General features: G+C 32.0%; 3 protein-coding genes across 3 annotated transcripts; all 3 read right to left on the minus strand.

Moving 5' to 3' along the window:
• Positions 1-341: 341 nt before the first annotated feature.
• LOC130932817 (WRKY transcription factor 23-like) lies at positions 342-1958 on the minus strand. Its single transcript, XM_057862232.1, has 3 exons — positions 1276-1958; positions 1055-1201; positions 342-951 (listed from the first exon to the last, which is right to left on the minus strand). The coding sequence occupies exons 1-3, from the start codon at positions 1659-1661 to the stop codon at positions 591-593; spliced, it is 894 nt and encodes a 297-aa protein (XP_057718215.1). The 5' UTR covers positions 1662-1958; the 3' UTR covers positions 342-590.
• A 7921-nt stretch (positions 1959-9879) lies between these two features.
• On the minus strand, positions 9880-13029 carry LOC130932872 (stachyose synthase-like). Its single transcript, XM_057862326.1, has 4 exons — positions 11506-13029; positions 11249-11426; positions 10809-11176; positions 9880-10597 (listed from the first exon to the last, which is right to left on the minus strand). Exons 1-4 carry the CDS (start codon positions 12970-12972, stop codon positions 10028-10030), a joined length of 2583 nt encoding a protein of 860 aa, XP_057718309.1. The 5' UTR covers positions 12973-13029; the 3' UTR covers positions 9880-10027.
• A 4195-nt stretch (positions 13030-17224) lies between these two features.
• LOC130936337 (stachyose synthase-like) lies at positions 17225-20401 on the minus strand. The gene is made up of 4 exons (XM_057866393.1): positions 18915-20401; positions 18651-18828; positions 18199-18566; positions 17225-17853 (listed from the first exon to the last, which is right to left on the minus strand). The coding sequence occupies exons 1-4, from the start codon at positions 20391-20393 to the stop codon at positions 17278-17280; spliced, it is 2601 nt and encodes an 866-aa protein (XP_057722376.1). The 5' UTR covers positions 20394-20401; the 3' UTR covers positions 17225-17277.
• Between the last annotated feature and the right edge of the window lie 486 nt (positions 20402-20887).

Here is a 20887-nt window from a genome sequence, read left to right on the forward strand (position 1 = left end):
ACCGGATCCTTCAAACATAAGAAAAATAGAAGCACATTTCCCTATAATTCTTTACCCGTTGATTCCCGGTACATAAGAAAAAGCAAAACTCACACACCAATTGTAGTTACCCTTTAAAAACCTAGACCTAACGCTCTTTCCTGTTATGCCTCAGTGAAACTAATGCACATTCCTTCAATAAAAAGAAACAATTATACAAGACAAACGAGGAGTCAGAAACTAGAAGATTCACAATAGGATTTAGTACCAGTACTAGTACTATTTTTTAATCATTCTCAGACACTCCAATCCTCCAACGGAAACTTTGTTGTTTTATGTGGCAATGACAATGTAACAAGTAATTTCAAATTCAGAGTATCCAATATCTTTAAAAATAATATTAAATAAACTTTAACTATGATGATAATTAAGGTCTATATGTGCAAAAATAGATAAATGAAGTAGGAACCTCACAGGTATATATGATGATCATCGATCATGAGTGATGAGAAGGAAACTAAGATATACTACTACTACAACTACCAATGGAGCCTCCTAAGTCAGCATCGCATAAACCAAGCAATAAATCACATGTCTATATCTATGTTTATCTACTCTTGCTTGAACATATGTGAAGGAAGAACATCTTGAAGAAGGCCATGGTCGCTTAGAGGAAATAATGCATTGTTATTGGTGGTGTCCTGAGATGAAGAAGGAGGAGGAGGAGGAGGATAATCAAGAGAAGGGAATGTATTAAATAAGAGTTGTTGATGATGTGGGTGTAGATAGTGTTGGTGAGAGAAGTAGGTTTGAGGCATTGATGATGATGATGATGAAGAGCGAGGCATTAGAAGTGGACTTGGATGTGTGTGTTGACCTTCATATGTTGTGACCACAATTGTTGGATCAGTGAAAGACCTTTCCACACGCTTCTTCACATTACATGATCCACTGGTGCAACGATAATAGCTCCTATATATACATATATTTATATAAATATGACCATGAACCATGTATATTATGTTATGAATTAGTAAAAATTAAAGGCGTGATGATATAATATATAGTTATATACCTTGGAAAGGGGCTGTTTTTGACAGCTTTTTGGCCGTACTTTCTCCATCTGTAACCGTCTTCGAGATGATCCACCTCGCTTTTTGTCATGAACGCGTATCGAGCTTCCCTCTCTCTTTTCTTCCCATTTGTCTTCTTCGCCTTCAACCTACCACAAAAATTCCCAATTAGCCCCTCCTATTTTATTAATTAATTAATTTCTTCTAAGGCATTATCACATACAGTTTGTCGGCGTGTTGAGATAACGGTGCAGCTTGGTCCACAGTAGTAGTGGTGGACACGGATGATGAAAGAGGTGAAGCTGAAGTAGTAGTTGAAGACTTTGGAGTAGTAGGAGGTTGCTGTTGAGTCTCTGAATTTGAAGGACACTCTTTCACAGTTACCTGAGATGGAGAATTATTATCAGCAAGCAGAGGAGCACCACCACCACCACCACCACCACCGTTGTAGTAGTCTTGATGCACACCAAGTAGATCCATAAACCCTAAAGAACCCTTCTCCTCTGTTTCTTGACACAAATCAAACACGCTCCATAATGGAATGTTATTGCTGAATAGTGATGACGCATCTTCCATCTTCACACTCATCATTATCTCCTTCTTCTCCATCTATTAATTCCTACTGCATCATTTATTTTGGGTTTTGGAAGGAAGAAGAAGAAAGTGTTTCGGAGAAGGAAGGGGAATAGAAATTAAACTAACTAAAACTAGAAAGTGGAAATGAGAACTTGTATGTATAGTAGTAATAGTAGTGGTGACTGGTGAATGTGAAAAAGCAACAAAAAGAAGATGAAGAAGAAGGCTTCATCACCGGCACTTGCCGGTAATTCTTCAGTACGGACAACTCCGAACAGGTTGCAGGAGGTATCAATGTATGTGTAGACTGTAGACGCTTACGCCTTCATACGTATACCTAGCTAGCTACTCCTTTGACCACCTTCATCTGTGTGTGAACGGGATTCTCTCTTTCTCTATTTGATTACTCTTTTTAATGTTATAACCAGCAAATTAGAACGACAACATCACTATCATATCGTATAAATCCATTTTATTCGTTTTCTGTTTATCTCAGAATTTATACCAAAGCGAGGGTTCAAGAACAAATTACATTATACACGAGAATATTTTTGAAGCCTCACTTAGCCGCATATTAATTCATCTAGTCTTAGTTGTTGGATGCAAATTAAACCGACCAAATCACAGGGAGGCTGTTAGGTTTATTCTGATGTTACATCTAACATACATCTTCTTGCATAGTCAAACACATGTTTTAATTAATTTACTTCTTTTAGTACCTCATTAGATCCATAGTTTTTCATTAATAACATTCAATGGATAAATATAGGGTTAATATCTAAATTAACTTTAAAATATATTCATGTGGACGTTTATAGTCGGTGGACGGCGACTAGTCTGCTTTTTCAATGTATATCTATATGATGAATTTTAGGTTATATGTTTTCTGTCTTATATTTAAATCAATATTATTGGTTTTAACATTTTTCTTTATACATATTAGTATACCAATACGTGTTTATTAATTCACTGTTTTATTTGTTAAATATATATAAAAGTAATAAAAATCAAATTAATTGAAAAGATAAGTAATTTATAATTTCATTAAGAGATCTTTAGATTTATTTAAGTCATGAAAATAATAATATAAAAAATAAAAGTTTGTTGAAAATAAAAAAATATATTTAGAGAAAAAATTGTACACTAGCTTTTCTATATTCTTTGAATTGCACTCACACAAGCAAGCATTCACATTAATACATGGAACCTTAATACATTTGAAATAAAGCGTAACAATCGCCTTAATCACTGATGAGTGAGGTGATTAAAACCTAAAAGCAGCAGGCAACAAAGTAAATAAAGAAAGAAAAGGATAATTACAAACAACAAAATACGTTGCAATCTGCTGAGATCTTTTCGTGATCTTATTATCATTCTATGTTAGATAGAAGAAGAACGGGAAAAGTTCATGCACGTGTGGCTTTAACTGTGCCACGAGATACATTATCTGTCGACTACGGTTTCGTGTAACGATATACTTTGTTCCTAGCTGCTATTACTCTATTATACCTAGCATGCTTCAATAATTTCTCTCTTTTTTCCTTTTTTCCGGTAATTAATCATGTCATTCCTTCTTTACAATATACATTTCTCATGTTTCTTGCTTTCTTCCCTGCCAGCACGCATACATACATCATTTTTCTTTACATAGATAATACATTATTATTATAGAAATTAATAATTAAAAATTATGATTAAACTACTTGACAAAAATATATATACAAAAATTAAGATTAAGCAACATATGAAAATTAATTTTTTCTTTTTACGATATTTTTTATTCTGACAGACCAATAACTAATTTATTTAAATAAAATAATAAATAATAAATTAACTATTATACCAACCAAGTTAATTATAAAAAATTAATTTAATTTTGTGATAAGAGGGAGTACTTTTGGGGGCCTGGGGGGACTCCTTTAAGGGTTGGGCCCCTCACCTATATATGGCTATGTAAACCCGCAAATATAGCCACTACCCACGCTGTTTGCTTCCCCACTCTTTCAATTTCTTTCACTCCTTTGGTCCCACCTTACATGTATATATCTATGTTAGTTCATCTCTATCTATATATATACATTATTTATGACATGTTACACATTTCTTTTCTAGTGAATGAAAAAATATAGGTACATTCATCAGTCAATATCCTATTATATTAATCATAAGGTATATAATATCTCTTAGGATTCTTTCAATGTAAATTATGTACAAATTTAATTCTACCAAAATCGGTCTTACACTAAGAATTGATCTTTCAAAATTATAATAAGTATTTATGTTACATATTTTTAACTTAGGAGATACTGTTTCCAATCAACACAAAATTTTATTGAATTAAGTGTGAAATTATTAAACATATATATTGAAGTGAAGTTGACAATGACAATGACAGAAGCAAAATTAATAAATGTAACTTAATTAAGGGGTTACAAGCCTACTGCAGAGATGGTGCAGGGCTCTCTGCATAGGAGAAGAAGAGGGAGGGGGGGTTGCCTAATTTCACCCACCACATATAATGCAGTGGGTGTACGTATTTTGTATACAGTGAGATTTTATACCGTCCTTTAATAAATCAATTTACTGGAAGAGAAATCATTCGTACATTCATTTTTTTGTTTTGTAGTGCAAGCAAATAAACAGCATGTATTCTTTTTAATTTTGTTATATACAATCCCACTACTAGAGAAACACCATTCTATATGCAAATATATATCAGCCGATTTCAACAATCTCCTTTTAAAAATGTATTTTTAATTTTATATTCACAACTCCCTTCTTTTTCAATCTTACTTCCAGGAATGTTACATGTACTAATTTTATACTGACGTAATATCATATTTTCTATAATTTTACATATTTAATAAATAAAAATATTAGATTAAAATATAAAAGAATAAGACGAAAAGGGCATCTTTGCATAGGATATGGGCCGTGCCGTTAGGATGATTCATAAGTTAGGATAGATATGGAGTCAGTCACTATTCACTAAGAATACTATTTCTCATGTCTCATTGACTCCATATAATATATAGGAAAGTTATCAGGTGTACCTAGGAACATCGGTGTTCCAGTTGTTTTAACCGTTGATTTTAATTAATATATATTATATATATTTTTTATAATTTAGATCGACGGTTAAAACAACTGGAACACCGATGTTCCCGGTACACCTGATAACCTTCCTATAATATATAATCATCTAGAAGCCGATTCATTGAAATTGAATAGCCTATTGTATTATGTTGATTGAAGAGTATTTTAATTTGGGTGGAGGTTACTTCTCGGATACGTTTGGGTTGCTGAAGAAGGGCCAAAAATAGCTTACCTAAATAAAGGAAGGAAGGGACAAAATTACAGAGAATGATAAGAAAATCTTGATTTGTCTTTTTGCCAAACGTCATCGTCTTATCGGTCCCAGATCCAAAGAATTGACCAGCGTCATTAGTCCACGCCATTCATCCCATATCTACGCCCTCGGTCAAAACTATTTTAATCCATATCTTAAATCTAGCTTTTTTTTCAATATTTTTTGTTTTTAAATTTTATTAAAAAAATAAAAATAAAAAATAAAAATACTAATCAAAGGTATCTTAGTTAATTAACACTTGTTTAAATTTTTTGATCTTTTAATGTGTACATAATTATTTTGGATAGGATTTAATATTTTTTTATGATTTACGGATAATGACACAGATACGGGATACGATATAGAACATACACACATACAAATTTTAAAATCTTATAAAATACGAAGATATAGTATATATATAAAATATAAAGTATTTTTTAGATAAATTATGATAATATTTTGATATTTATTGATATTAAAATATAAATTAATTTTGTAATTATTTTTAATGTTTTTTTTAATTATATAAAATATTTAAAATATGTTTTGTTTTAATAAATAATAATATATATTATTTTTAAACTCATTTTGAGATACATATTAAGAATAAAGGTAAATATATTGATACGTAATTGTATTTAAGTGTGTCCAAATGTTCTAACAAAATTTTTTTTATTTTTTATTAAGATATGGCTAAACAGTAAACACAACAACCACACATGTTAAATAAGTGTCAATTAGTATCATATGTTCAAAATATGTCTAACACACAAACACGATAATTCGACAAAATATTCGTGCTTTGTAGCTATCCTTAATGCATATGGTAAAACTATAAATTTTAAAAGCTTTTATTAAAAATATAAAAAATTAAATTTTTAATACATATATTTTATATTTATTAAAAAAATAATTAAAATATTTTATTAATAATAGTTTTATCATGTGTCTACGGAGCACATGTTAACTAAATTTTTTTGTGTATTTTTATATTTTATATTAAGTTGTTTGTTTTATTTTTGTTATAGAAAACTTGTGTTAAATTTTTATATTTTTTTTGTATTGGTGAGATGTATATTATTTTTGTTTATTTCTGTTAAAAATATATATTATTTGATTTGATATTGCAAGGTATTTTGAGTATATTTGCAGTTTGAGTGTATTACTGATGACCATCATTTTAATATCTCATTAAAAATTTTAATTTAAATAAAATTATCACATATTTTATATATTATATTTTATAATAATTTTTTTTATTGTCTTTTATAAATCATTAAATTGAATCACACTAATCTTTTTGTGTCAATTTTTGTTGTCTCGCTACTCGCCTTATTTCCACTATTATTATCCATCATGAGACAATAATTTGAAAGTAGTATATATATCCTAGTGTACCAGTGAATATTTTAATTTCTTTTTTCGTTTCCGGGTCTGTTACTACCTGCTTTGATTAAACAAAACCTACACATTAGCATCATATCAAACACACAAAACGACCTACTTGATCATAAATCCCTCCTATCACTACCTAACAACTAGTTAGTGTTGGTAATAATAATAAAAAAAAAACAAATTAGTTTAATTTAAAATAGAGAAGAGAAATCACAAATGGACAGCTAAGTTTAGTTATTATTAGTGACATCTCCATTATTGCTGGGTCATGAGCTGAAAATTATAATGATATAGTAAAATTGTTACATATAATTCATGATTGCTTAGTTTTTCATGATTCCATTATTTATTTTTCTTACCCCACTACCTTACCGCTAAATTTAATCACAGTTGACCCACAAGCATAATGAACTTATCATTCTCATCACTTAATTAAAAAAAAAGTAGTGCTTGAAATTAATTATTTTTTATATCGAAAAAGTTCACGAGATTTTAATTACACCTAAATTTCATCGAAATTTACAAAATTATACTATATTAATTTCTCGTTTTTTTTTTTTATCAAATTACTCCTCACATTTTAAATAACCTAATATCTCCTTTTCATATTCCATTATTAGACAAATTAGTGTCACCTTTAATTTTGACGCTATATACTTAATGAAATGATATTGTGTAATTCTAATGGTCATAAATTTTTTTAGGATATAAGATATTGTGTGATTCATTAAAATTAAGGTGAAAATTGAGGTGCAGTCCACTTCACGTGAAGTTGATACTTAAGAGTCGTTAGATAATTTGACTGATTTGACTAAATTTTCATCTAAGATATCGATTTCACTTGAATTTTTACCTAAAATTAAATGATGTCTTTTAAATATTTAACGTCAAAACTAAAATGTCATAAAAAAATGTTTCAAATAACTCAAGTTGTGATGATTAACTCGAAAAAAAAAATAAGTGATACGACTGTTTTTAACTTTAAGAATTTTTATGAAGGAATTGAAATCTTAAATTTTTTTTCGAGAATTACTTTAGAATTTAACTCATGCAATGCAGTAAATTTGTTAACGTAATCCTCTCTCTCTCTCTCTCTCTTTCAATATGTGAGAATTTGACGTAATTTAAGGAAAAAGAAGTTACGGCATTTAGTGTAAATCAAACTCGTGATTGTTCTAAAGAGAAGCTTCCCTTTGGCTTCTTCCTTCTTATTTCTTAGCACTAACTAGTAATTGTAATTTGTTAATAATAATAATAATAATCTCAACTCATCCAATTGGCCACTAAATGAATATTCAAAACCAACAGTAAAAAATAGAAAGCATTTGAATTTGGTTTTGGCTTTGTTCTGCATGTGTGTTCAAATTCTAAAGCACACATACACATATAGCGCAACCTATAATGAATAGGATAATGATTTATATATTTGTAGATTTGTCTGCAAATGGTGACACCGTGGTGGGAGTCAAATAGAAAGAGACAAAGTTCCGAAAATTTTTACACTAAATAAATACTACATGTTCGTAACGATATCTTTTTTATATTGAGAGTATATATTTGGAATCGAATCAGCAAACCCCACCACCTCTTCTTTCCCCTTGGAGATAATATTTTTATATTTTCTATTCATATGCGCTAATTAATTAACTATATGGGAAGTTACTATATATAATTGAAGTTTAATCACGTGGTTATCCATATTTATTTGCGTGTAGTCAACAATATTTGAATCAATTAAGTGGGTTTAGATTAATTCCAAAACTGATGATTAAATATCTTCAATGATATGAGAGATCCCACATTTTATAAATTTTCAGATGATATTCTAATATAGTATATATTGGCGTGATAATATGCTAAAAAGAACTTTAATCATAAAGGATAAATGGAATGTAGAGATCGATAATATTAATATATTGCCTGTGTGATCAAGTATATATTATACTAGGTTTTATTTCTACTTTACTAAAATATTAGCTCTTAGCATTTCTGATTTTGTTTTAACTACTAGCAATGAAATGATGGCAAATACAATTTGACAATGTTTGACTCATTATTGGGCATTAAAGGTGCATCATTATTCCGTTAGTCTGTTGTGAGTCCCACTTGAAATGAAAAATGATGAAGATTCATGGCTTTTAATGACCAATTTGTCATTGGATAAGAGAAATTCTTATTTACTGCAAATCTTCCTCCACAACAATTTCTTGGATAATACTAACTCTCATCATGAAAAAAGAGAGGGATCATGTGATCTCACATCATAACTTTGTTTTTAGCATTTTTTTTTTTGTCGGTGGATTGGACAACCCCAATTCTAAGTACACAATACACATCTACACACTCCTCGCATACTTACCAATTTTTTCTTTTCAGTTGCAGCTAGTAAGACTCAAATTCGAGACTTTAAAATAGGGAGGGGACGGAATGCCGTGTGAACTATGGCTCATTGGCGTTTTTAGCACATTTTAATCTTCGGCCAAGAATGTTGATTTCATTTTGGGTTGCCAAACAATACCGCAAGTAAAGGCCCATTATTTACTCGAGGATACTTCACTAAACCTGATCCTAAAGAGTGGTTGGAGGCTTGGTTTAACTGGCATCTTATATGCCTCCCGAACAACCACATCGAGGTTCAAATCCTACCGATAAAAAAAAATCTCATGTAGTGTAGAGTGTGTGTAAGTTGTGTGGGTGTGTTGTGAATCCTGTGATGTATAAAAGACCAAAAAAAAAACGTGATCCTAAAGACAGTTCTTCGATTAATAAGACAAGCCCAACAAGAACTAGACCAAAAACAGTTATACGTTCAGCCCAAAAGAGACGAAATATCAATTTTTTTAAAAAATAAAATATATTTTTTGTCCGTAAAATTTGTTAAAAATTTTAAAAATACATCTAAGTTTTATTTTATTTTAATTTTGTTCTTAAAATTTTATTTACATCAAATATATCACAAAATTTTCAAAAAATTTAGAACCAATCTAACATGTTAAAGTTATTCTTGTGAAATTGTTGCTAATTTTTAAAAAAAAAAAAAATAGCCATCAGAAATATATTTAATGTAATTGAAACAAAATAAAATTTAAATATATTTTTAAAATTTTTAACAAATTTTAAAAATAAAAAATATACTTTACTATTTTTTCTAAATAAGTTGATTAAGAAAAATCATAATATTGACATGCATTGTAATCATATTCATATGCATTGTAATCAAAATATATCCCAGTCATTTATGTTTACGAGTGAGCTAAAATAGGAGGAGATATTATAAAGAAGAAATAAAAGAGAAAAATATGTGCGCCTTAACTGAAGATTTGATACTAAAATTTAGTGTCTTGAAAATGAATTTCTAAATCAAATATTGCAGCTTTTATTGAGTTTAATTTTACTGTTTAATTCATGTGAAAAAAACCAACAAATATAGAAATAATATAAAAACAAGTTGATAAGAAAACAAAAAGTATAATTTATATTAAGCAATTAAAAAAAAAGGTCATAAGAGAATGATTTTAATATAACACCAATCCCAAACTATGAACAATATTGACTATTATTCAAAACCAGAATTCAAGACTAAGCTAAAAAGAAAAAAATTAGGACAACCTCAAAATAAGAAACTCCACTCCACAATCTTATAAAATAAAAACTAGAAGAAAATTGCTAAATCAGAAACACCATGATCCTCTTGAATCCAAGAAAGGTTAACCATCAACTTGCCATTAGGAAGCCACTCAAAATCCACATCAGAACCATTCACTTGTAACTTCTTTGGAGGTTCACTTGAGTAAGCCAAAAATTGGCCATCACCCTTAACCTTGAGCATAGCAACACCCTCAACATATTCCACTTCTTGAATTACACCTCCACTATTGAGCATATTTGTTAGTCCAATTGGTGCAAATTTGATGCTGCCAGTGCCACCTACCTTTGTTATTGGCACAAAGCTATAGAGCTCAAAGCTGGAAGGTTGGATGGTAAACTCAATTGGTTCAGAATTAGGAGTCATCAAAGCAAGTTCTTGAGCTTGGTTAAGGTACACTACATACTCCTCTGCCTCACCCATGGGGGCAGTTTCGTCATTCTGATCCCACTCAACTTCATTCACATGAACTGAACCATCTATTGGCTTGTAACATTCAGGATAACCCCTTAACCTGTGCTCTTTAGGATCCCAACCAGCCCCTTGGCAATTGAAAGTACCAATAACTCCTCCATACTGTTGCATAAACATTAAAATTTATATCATAAGGTACTCCATAAGGTGTCAACTAACACGCAGTTATTTTTATATGAAGTTAATAGTTGAAAATCGTTAGATAATAACTTAGTCAAACATATTAGATCATCTAATGATTCTTAACATAAAGACAAATATACGTGAGTTTCGAAAGAATCAGAAAGAGATAATAATATAGATGGTTAAGTACCTTATTTAAGTTCCAAATTTTGAGGACAGTTTTATGGTCAAAGAGAGGGTTTTTGAAGAGGCAGTCTCTGGTAGGAAGAAGGAAGTGTATACACTTGGGTATGGTGCCATCAGGGAAAACAAGCTTCTTAATGAGATCAAAATCATGGGAACCTACATGGTCACTCAAATAGATTGGACCACCACAAATGGCCCTAGAAGCTGCATGGAATTTGGCACAAACATGGTTTGATTGAAACATGTCCCAATCTGGTAGAATCATTTGTGACATCCACAAACTGTTGTATGAACAATGAATCATGTGCACCCCTTGAAGCCAGAACACTCCCATAGGGTCACCATTTGGATCTTGGAACCAAAAATCATCCCCTGAATCCAAAAAACAAATAATGTTTTATCATAATAATAAAACATGCAGTGCTTAGTTAATGAATTAATTACCAGCTCTTCCCATGGAAACTTGATTTGTTCCCAAGAAGAAAAAGTCATTGCACTGTTGCATGCTAGCAATGAGTCCACTTCCATTGAAATTCTTGGCCATAGAATTTGACAATCCATCATAATAAGCCTTTGCAAGCTCAACTCTGCCTCCATATTCATCAGACACATATTCAAGACACTGAAGTTATAGAAAAATAAGTTAGTTTACAACAAAATACTTGGTTGAATAAAGTATGATAAGTACTATCTATACTCACATGAATAACATCAACTTTGACTCCTGTAACACCAGATTGAGCAAGATAAGAGTGCATGGAATCATAAAAGTCACTGGCATGATCAGGATGAACAAGACCAATGGAACCTTCAACGATTCTAACCACAGCAAGATCATGCATTGTTCCATCAAGTCCTGGTGAGAGTTTGCAAGGGACAAATTTGGAATTAAGGGTTGTGGCTCCTGGCCTAACACCACCCCATGCACCACAAAGTGCATGCCATACATAAATATTATCCAAACCTTTAAACTTAGTCCTTAAATCTTTGGTGAAAGCCTTCATTCCATACTCTTCTTCTTCTTTACAAGAACAAGAGCTTCCACAATCTTTCTTTTCAATTTGTTCTGTACCTCCAAACAGAACATCAATCTCTCCTTTCACTGTCTGAATCTTGGATTCAATTAGACCCAATTCAGAGCTTTGAGTGTTCTTTGCAGCTTCCTTATCCCTGTTCAAATGTTCAAGCTCAATACCCTTTCCTATCAACAATTTCGCATTGTTCGGATCAAAAGGAGGAGGATTAGGACCCAAGAATTGTCCTGATTTGTATCTTCTAAACTTTCCACATTCATCAAGCCTATGAAGCCTTGCATTCATTTGATCACCACAGAGAATGAGATTTTTTGCATCCTCTTTAGGATCACCACCATCTAAATTAATACTCTGCCATCCATCATCAATAATAAGAAACCTGGGCGACACGCCAGCATCCGCGAAATCCTTCAAACCATGCCATATACCAATTGGTTGCACGGTTAAGTAAAAAGCATCCCAAGTGCACCAACCAAACTTGTCAACAAGGGAAGGAAGATTCTTCTCCTCCAAGAGCTTAAAGGTGTTGAGATGAACCCTCAGAGCAGAGAAAGCCTCCTTCATCAAAGTGTAAGGATTCTCAGAAAAGTGAATGTAAGCAATTGCATCAAAGCTTGAAGCTTTCACTTTTGTAGAACCACTCTCTGCACAAATCATGATGTGTCCATCAGAGCCAGGGTGAAGTGCAGACCTGAAACTTGCTTCAATGATTGGAATGATGACAACATAGGAATTGAGCTCAGGAACATGAAGCAGAACCCATTGAGTTTCCATCTGAAGATGAGAGCCAGAGGTTCCAACCCACTGGGTTGACCACCATGTCTTGAACCTGAATATGCTTAGAAAGTTTCTATCAGTGAAACTTCCCAAGGAGTTCATCAACCTATCAGAGGGCTCAGAGTGTGAGAATCCGAGGAATCCACCTCTGTGACAAGCAGCAAGAACACGGTTAAGTAGTGAAGGTGGTGCATCACCAGAGGAATGGGATTTTGAAGAGAATGGAGTGAAAGAAACATTGTGAGGGACTTGAGTGAGAAGTGGGAATTCTTTGACGTAAAACTTTGCATCAGAGAGATCAAAAACGTTTTCAAATGAGTAGCTGGGATTCAAGGTTGGTTCATTTGGGGGAGCCATTGTTATTGAAATGGTGTTGATATTTGGTTTTGATTGGTTTTTGAAGAATGGTATGGTAGACTATGCTGTTGTATATATATATACTTAATTAGAGGATCAACCAAATTAAATATTGCAATTAATTACAGAAACCATAGTCACTCTATATTCCAACATAATAAGGATTTGTAGGAATATATTTATGTTATGGCAAGCTTGAGTGAATCATTACTAGAATCACAATCATATCATGCCATAAGCTTTTCAAAGGAAAGATTTCACCACTTTCATTTTTGTTTTTTTTTTTGTTTTTCTCACTTGATGCATTTGTCAAGGAAAAGAAATAATTTGTCGCGAATTTGAGCTGAATTTAAAAGTTTATTATTACTCAATGAGTTCTAGATATATAAAGTGAAATTCAATGAGTGAATCTCAAGTTGTTTTATTTTATTTTATTTTTATTTGAGATATACCAATATATTCAAAGAAATAATGACAAGAAATTGTTACACAGAAATAATTTGATTTCCATATTTTATGCTCGGATATGTTAAATGATGAATATTGTAACTTGATTTATTCGCCAGATTTCATGGATTTGATTTCTTAACCATTTTGAAATGTCTTAATTGTCCTATTCCTGGGTGGAAACTCAGATGCAGTTGACTTCACGTGAAGTTGATAGTTGAGAGCCGTTAAATAAAAATTTAGTCAAATCAGTTAAATTATCTAACGACTTTTAAAGATCAACTTCACGTGAAATCGACTGCATCTGAGTTTTTACCATTATGGAGGAAAAAACACAGTAGGAGAAAAACTATTGTATTACTACAAATTAAAAAAAAATCATAAAAGAAAAGAATTGTGTGCGTGTGTGTGTTTTATTTTCATTTTCTTATTTGTATGTGGAGGGAATATTCTAGGTTTAGATTACGGTCGGCATGAGACAGTTGGTGGAAGTTGGGAAGTTGAAACCAAAGTAAGATACCGACCAGATAGATAAGATCACTTTTTCTGATTTTGATTTCAGATTTTTCAGTTATACTCCATCAGTTTTGGGATGACAATGTTAAGATTTTTGAGGTGACAGCTACGCCGACCATCAAAAACCGTTTTATCCATAAAACTAACACTGTCCACGTACGTTACTACACACACTTCACAGGTGTTGTTAAACTTAAACGAGAAATTTCCCCAGTCCTCAACTGAAAGAAACTACTATACCTAAATAGACCGTACAACTTTATAGGAAGATAATAATAACACAAATTCTTTTTCGTGTGTGGGAAAGAGACGTGTATAACATGATGGTGTGAGAAGAGAAGTGTTTTATGTTGTTATGGGTTACAGGTGCTTCCGATTTTTTTATATTGTTTTGTTTTTTTAAACAAACAATTTGTTCGATTTGTGGTGTAGAAAAAAAAAATTTAATGCTAAAATTGGATCTTCCGATTTTTATTTTCAAAAATAAAAAAATTTAAAAATACAAATTAGATCATCCGATTTAATTATCACATTTTTCATATAAAAAATTCGCATAGTCCGAGTTCTTCGTACTGAAACTGAGCAAAACTATTCCACATATTAGTGTAGCACTCCACGTACTCATAATCATCCACAACACAAACGAAGTTTTCATAACAAAAAAAATGAGCCTAATAATAATAATAATAATAATAATAATATCCTAGCCCTGGTGGCACTGACACGCGCAGTTGAAGATTATGAGCCATGCGGAATATTCCTATTCAACCGCTTTTAACTGTCACTAATATTAAATACGACCACTTTCTAGCTTCTTTAATTACATCACTTTTTAACCAACGCCTTCATGGATTAGGTACAAACAAATTAACGACTTCATGATAATTTGATTTTTTGAATTAACTTGGATGAAGACTAATTTTGCATTTGTTTAGGAACATAAAGCTAAACTTTTAATTTATTTTAAGAGACAAAAATTTTCCAATTCGTTATATGTCACATCATGCATGAATCCTTTTCATTCATCGTTATAATAAATATAGGATACGGGTATATCATATCGTATCATATCTGAATTGAATCAACTCATCATAATAATTAAATGTAAATCAAAGAGAACAAAGATAATTCTCCTAATCTCGTGAAGGATAATGTTCCCAAACAAATTAAATATTGCACTTAACGTACGTCATGTGAAATTGATTCATTTGACTAGATATATCAAGAAAGAAAGGAAGAAGGAATTAATACAATTCTTAATTGTTAATCAAGTGATCGATTCCAGAAACTTGTTCTCGGAAGTTGGAAGGGTCGTTGCAACAACTAATAGAAGAAGACAAAAGACACCCCCAAAGTAGTAAGAAACACAAGCACATCAATCACTGCCACTTGTCATGCTCTCCGCTGAGCTGTTGGATCATACACCTGCCACACAACTTTTCTCTCCTTTTTCTTTTATGAAAAATTCTATGATGATTAAGGAGTTTGTATCTAATTTATCTAAAAGATGAGAAGTGAAAGAGTAGATAGTAGACATGATAGAAGAGGATCTTCTTTCTTTCACTTCTTTTGCACAATAAGAATGAATACTTGTAAAGACTCTTGACACTTAAAAGTTTGGTTTAGTAAAGTATTTATTTTTTAAAAATAGTTTATAAAAGTTATATTTTTAAAAATTGTAATATCTATATTTAGTAAATTAAATTAAAAATAATTTTTAATAAATATAAACAACAACAAATATATTTGGTAAAATAATTTGAAATTTATAAATATTTATAATAAATTTAATGTAAGAATTAAATTTAGATATTAAATTTTTTAATTTTGATAAGTATAAATTATTTTTGAAAATTTTTACTTTAGATACTTTCAAAAGTATTATTATATTTTAAAAACTGCAAATACAAGTTCATAATCTTATTGATTTACTAAATACAAAATTAGAAGGTTCTGATTTTAAAAAATATAAGTACAAAAATTTTAAAAAATAATAACATACCTAAGCTTGTGCTTCAAAAATTTTTATCAAACTATCCCTAAGTTATTGTCGTCCGAAAGGTATATAAATTAAAGAAATAATAACATACCTGAAGATACAGTTACCTTTGTATTTATAGTATATCTGTCCAAATACAAAAAAATTTGTATCAAATTCATGCCAAAATTTAGCAGGATATAATCTGGATTGAGTGTTTCATGACCCAATTGTGTCTCCAAGAAATGTGTTTGGACTTTGGACTAAGAGGGTGTCTTGGGCCCAATAGGAATACCGGATTGGAACACATACAAATGTAATTCTATTGCCTAACAATTATAGTTTAACATAGGGTGTTCATGGCCGGCCTGGTCCCAAACTTTTTAGGGGGTAATTTGGTGGATTTATGATCGGATAAGAGTCTCAAAAATAGATCTGGTCATTATTTCGGGTCAGGTCCGAGCCATGATTTGGGTCACCCGAACTCAGTCTGGTGGTCCGGTCATCATATACAATTAATATTTTGTGTTATTAGTAATGGATGATGGCTATTCTTATGTGGAATTTAAGTATTGTAAACCTTAATATTTTGTGTCATTAGTCATTATAAGACTATAAGTTAATATTTTATGTTTAAAATACATAAAACTTGAGACTAATGCATAATATTGTGTTATTTGTATTGATTTAAATATTTTGTGTTATTAGACAATATTAGTATTGATTATGATTATGTTTTAATTTTAAGGAAGGGTTGATTCTTGTTATATTTTTCTAAGTAAATTTTACGATATCAAATAATGGTTGGAGTCTTGGAAATTTGAATATTTTCACATGCTAGCTTACAAGAAGGTAATATTAACGGTCGATTTTCACCTGGTGTAATCGTGGCCCAAAAGTGTGTAGATTTCATCAAGTCTAAGGTCGGGTTCGGGTCTAACAAATAAATCCAGTATATATTTCGGATCGAATCTGGGTCACATCAAACCCGGTTTCACCCGATCCATAAACACCCCTAGTTAGCATAATCAAGAGGCAAGTACAAAAAACAAAAAAAGCATAATCAAGAGGATTTGATTATATTAGATTATCATTAACATAGGCTTTCCATTACTTAGTTTGTTTCACTATACAATTCATACTTGCATTGTTAAAAATAGAGATATTGTTACACTTCAAAAAGAAATAGAGCAATAGATTAGAGAAATGGTTAATACATTAAATCAAATATCAACCACTAATTAATACAAAACACAACTCCTATATATTTACAATAATTATATTATATTATCAAGTAAAGTTGTACCTGTATATATCTTCAAGCCAAACAGAAATCAAATACAATGACCCAAAAAAGAAAAAATCTAAAAGATAATTGCTAAATCAGAAACACCACCATCCTCTTGAATCCAAGGAAGGTTGACTGTTAACTTGCCATCTGGCAGCCACTCAAAAGGCACATCAACTCCATTCAATTGAAACTTTTTTGGAGATTCATTTGAGTAAGCAATGAAGTTTCCACCACCTTTAACCTTAACCTTAACCTTAGCACCAATCTCAACATATTCCAATTCTTGAATTGTACCAACATTATTGAACATGTTTGTTATCCCAATTGGTGCAAACTTGATATTATTCCTGCCACTTAGCTTTGTCACTGCCACAAAGCTGAAGAGTTCAAAGGTGGAAGGTTGTAATGTAAATCTAATTGGTTCAGATTTAGGAGTCATCAAATGCAGCTTCTTAGCTTGGTTATGATACACTGCATATTCTTCTGCATTACCCATATGAACTGTTTCATCCTTCTGGTCCCATTCAACTTCACTCACATGAACTGAACCTTCTACTGCTTTGTAGCACTCAGGAAAACCCCTGAATGTGTGTTCTTTAGGATCCCAACCAGCTCCTTGACAGTTGAAAGCACCAATAACTCCTCCAAACTGTTATTACATACAAGATTTTAACATTGAATTAGATATCATATGGTGATCAATTGAAAAATTGCACAAAAATGTATAATGTAGTAGTACAAAAGATTATGCCACTAAGAAAACTATCCAGAACTTTTGTTATTCCATAATGTTAGAAGTTAGAAATATAATTATTCATGCATCTCATATCAATTTAAGTTTTCAGAAGAAGTGGTATTATGACATATATCAGAATTTCTATTATTTGAAAGTGTAGAATTCAATTCTTGTTGACTCCAAAAAGAAAGAATTTCCATATAGAGCCAATAAAAAGACAATATGACTTAACATAGTATGATAAAGTGAGATAGATACCTTATTTAAGTTCCAAATTTTGAGGAGAGTTTTGTGGTCAAATAGAGGGTTCTTGAAGAGACAATCTCTTGTTGGAAGTGGGAAATGTATGCATCTAGGGACAGTGCCATCAGGGAACACAAGGCTCTTGATGAGATCAAAGTCATGGAAGCCAACACTGTCACTCACATAAACTTGAGAGCCACAAATAGCTCTTGAACCTGCATGAAACTTGGCACAAACATGATCTGATTGGAACATGTCCCAATCTGGCTGAATGATTTGCCCCATCCACAAGCTGTTGTATGAGCAATGAATCATGTGTACCCCTTGTAGCCAAAACACTCCCATGGGGTCACCATATGGATCTTGGAACCAAAAATCATCCCCTAAAAACAACACAAGTTTTGCAACTTTGCTCTTGATGGATCTGTGAATATAGTGAAAAAGCAATGGTTTTGTTTACTGCTTACCAACTCTTGCCATGGAAACTTGCTTTGTTCCAAGAAAGAAAAAGTCATTGCACTGCTGCATGCTAGCTATTACTCCACTTCCATTGAAATTCTTGACTATGGAGTTTGTCAATCCATCATAATAAGCCCTTGCAAGCTCAACTCTGCCTCCATATTCATCAGACACATACTCAAGGCACTGTGATCAGAGAAAAAAGAATAATCAAAGCTAATGGGTAGTTGAATGAAATGAGAAATTAAAACATAAGAAAGAGAAGAACTCACATGAATGACATCAATTTTAACTCCTGTAACACCAGATTTGGCAAGATAAGAGTGCATAGATTCATAAAAGTCATTGGCTTGATCAGGATGAACAAGACCAATGGAACCTTCAACAAGTTTCACCACAGCAAGATCAGGCATAGTTCCATCAAGTCCTGGTGAGAGTTTGCAAGGGATTATCTTGGATTTCAGGTGTGTAGCTCCTGGCCTCACACCACCCCATGCACCACAAAGTGCATGCCATACATATATATCATCCAACCCTTTAAACTTTGTCCTCAAATCCCTTGTGAAAGCCTTCAATCCACACTCCTCTGCCTTTTCTCCACATTCACTTTTATTCTTCTTCATGTTTTGATCTCCTCCACCTAAGAGATCATCAATTTCTTTCTCTACCAACTTGATCCTTGCTTCAATCTCTGCCAAATCAGAGCTTCCGGATTTAACTGCTTTGTCTCGATTCTTCCCCAAACGTTCAAGTTCAATCCCCTTTGAGATCAATGCCTTGGGCTTGTTTGGATCAAAAGGAGGAGCATTAGGACCTAAGATGAGTCCTCTTTTGTAACTCTTGAACTTGTCACATTCTTCAAACCTGTGAAGCCTTGCTGTCATTTGTTGTCCACCCAAGATAAGATTCTTGGCATCTTCATATGGATCATCAGCATCATCATAATTGATGCTTTGCCATCCATCATCAATGATCACAAACCTTGGAGACACACCACCAATCTCAGCAAAATCCTTCAAGCCATGAAAAACTCCAACAGGCTCCACGGATAAGTAGAATGCATCCCAAGTGCACCAACCAAACTTGTCAACAATGCTGGGGAGATTCTTCTCTTCCAAGAGCTTAAAAGTGTTGAGATGAACTCTCAGAGCACTATAAGCCTCTCTGAACAAGTTGTATGGATTCTCAGACAAATGAACATAAGCAATTGAATTAAAACTCGAAGCTTTCACTTGTGTGGAGCCACTCTCTGCAGAAATCATGATGTGGGAATCAGAGCCAGGGTGGAGTGCAGACCTGAAACTTCCTTCAATGATTGGAATGATGATCACATAGGAATTGAGCTCAGGAACATGAAGGAGAACCCATTGAGTTTCCATCTGAAGATCAGAGGCAGAGGTTCCAACCCATTGGGTTGACCACCATGTCTTGAACCTGAATATGCTTAGAAAGTTTCTGTCAGTGAAACTTCCCAACGAGTTCATCAACCTATCAGAGGGTTCAGAGTGTGAGAATCCGAGGAATCCACCTTTGTGAGAAGCAGCAAGAACACGGTTAAGTAGTGAAGGTGGTGCATCAACATCAGATGGATGGGGTTTGGAAGAGAATGGAGTGAAAGAGACATTGTGAGGGACTTGAGAGAGTAATGGGACACCTTTCACTGAGAGCTTGGAATCTGACAAGTGAAAAACGTTTTGTAAGGAAGTGGGTTTGGTGAGTGAAGTAATAACAGGTTCATTTGGAGGTGCCATGGTGGAAGATGAAGAAGATAGATAAGTGAACAACAGAGAAGAATTGAAATGAATGAAAGCAGAAAAAGAGCAAGAGAAATTTAAGAGGCGCGAAGAACAATGGAGACAAGTGTTACAATGGCAACTGGCAAGGCAGCGTAACGTGTATATATATAGAACAACATCATGCTTAGTCTCACCTGTTAAGCTTTTTTCTTTATTCAGAAATAAATAATAATAGAATTACAATTTACAAAACAAATAAAGAGTAAACACTTTAATTGGATTTAGAAAATTTTAAATTCAACACATTATTTTTTGAGAAACTGTTATATGTATTTATACTTTATACGGAATAATATACAAAAATATGAAAAATATATTTTTTTAATTTCTTAAATAAAAATGTGCATAATAATTTTTGTTATAAAAATTTTATAAAATAAAGTAAATTTAAAATTTAACTTGTTTTAATATTAAAAATAATAAAATTGATGAGTAATAATTTTATTTAT

Source organism: Arachis stenosperma, chromosome 6 (assembly GCF_014773155.1).
Source record: "Arachis stenosperma cultivar V10309 chromosome 6, arast.V10309.gnm1.PFL2, whole genome shotgun sequence".
In the NCBI taxonomy this organism is placed as follows: Eukaryota; Viridiplantae; Streptophyta; class Magnoliopsida; order Fabales; family Fabaceae; genus Arachis; species Arachis stenosperma.

Coding starts and splice junctions, on each gene's coding strand:
- LOC130936337 (XM_057866393.1), bottom strand. CDS start 20,393: ATGGCACCTCCAAATGAACCTGTTATTACTTCACTCACCAAACCCACT. Junction 18,829..18,914: donor TTAAAATTGATGTCATTCAT/GTGAGTTCTTCT, acceptor CTCTGATCACAG/TGCCTTGAGTATGTGTCTGA. Junction 18,567..18,650: donor AGTTTCCATGGCAAGAGTTG/GTAAGCAGTAAA, acceptor TGTTGTTTTTAG/GGGATGATTTTTGGTTCCAA.
- LOC130932817 (XM_057862232.1), bottom strand. CDS start 1,661: ATGGAGAAGAAGGAGATAATGATGAGTGTGAAGATGGAAGATGCGTCA. Junction 1,202..1,275: donor TCTCAACACGCCGACAAACT/GTATGTGATAAT, acceptor TTTTTGTGGTAG/GTTGAAGGCGAAGAAGACAA. Junction 952..1,054: donor AAAAACAGCCCCTTTCCAAG/GTATATAACTAT, acceptor ATGTATATATAG/GAGCTATTATCGTTGCACCA.
- LOC130932872 (XM_057862326.1), bottom strand. CDS start 12,972: ATGGCTCCCCCAAATGAACCAACCTTGAATCCCAGCTACTCATTTGAA. Junction 11,177..11,248: donor AGTTTCCATGGGAAGAGCTG/GTAATTAATTCA, acceptor TTTTGGATTCAG/GGGATGATTTTTGGTTCCAA. Junction 10,598..10,808: donor AAATTTGGAACTTAAATAAG/GTACTTAACCAT, acceptor TTTATGCAACAG/TATGGAGGAGTTATTGGTAC.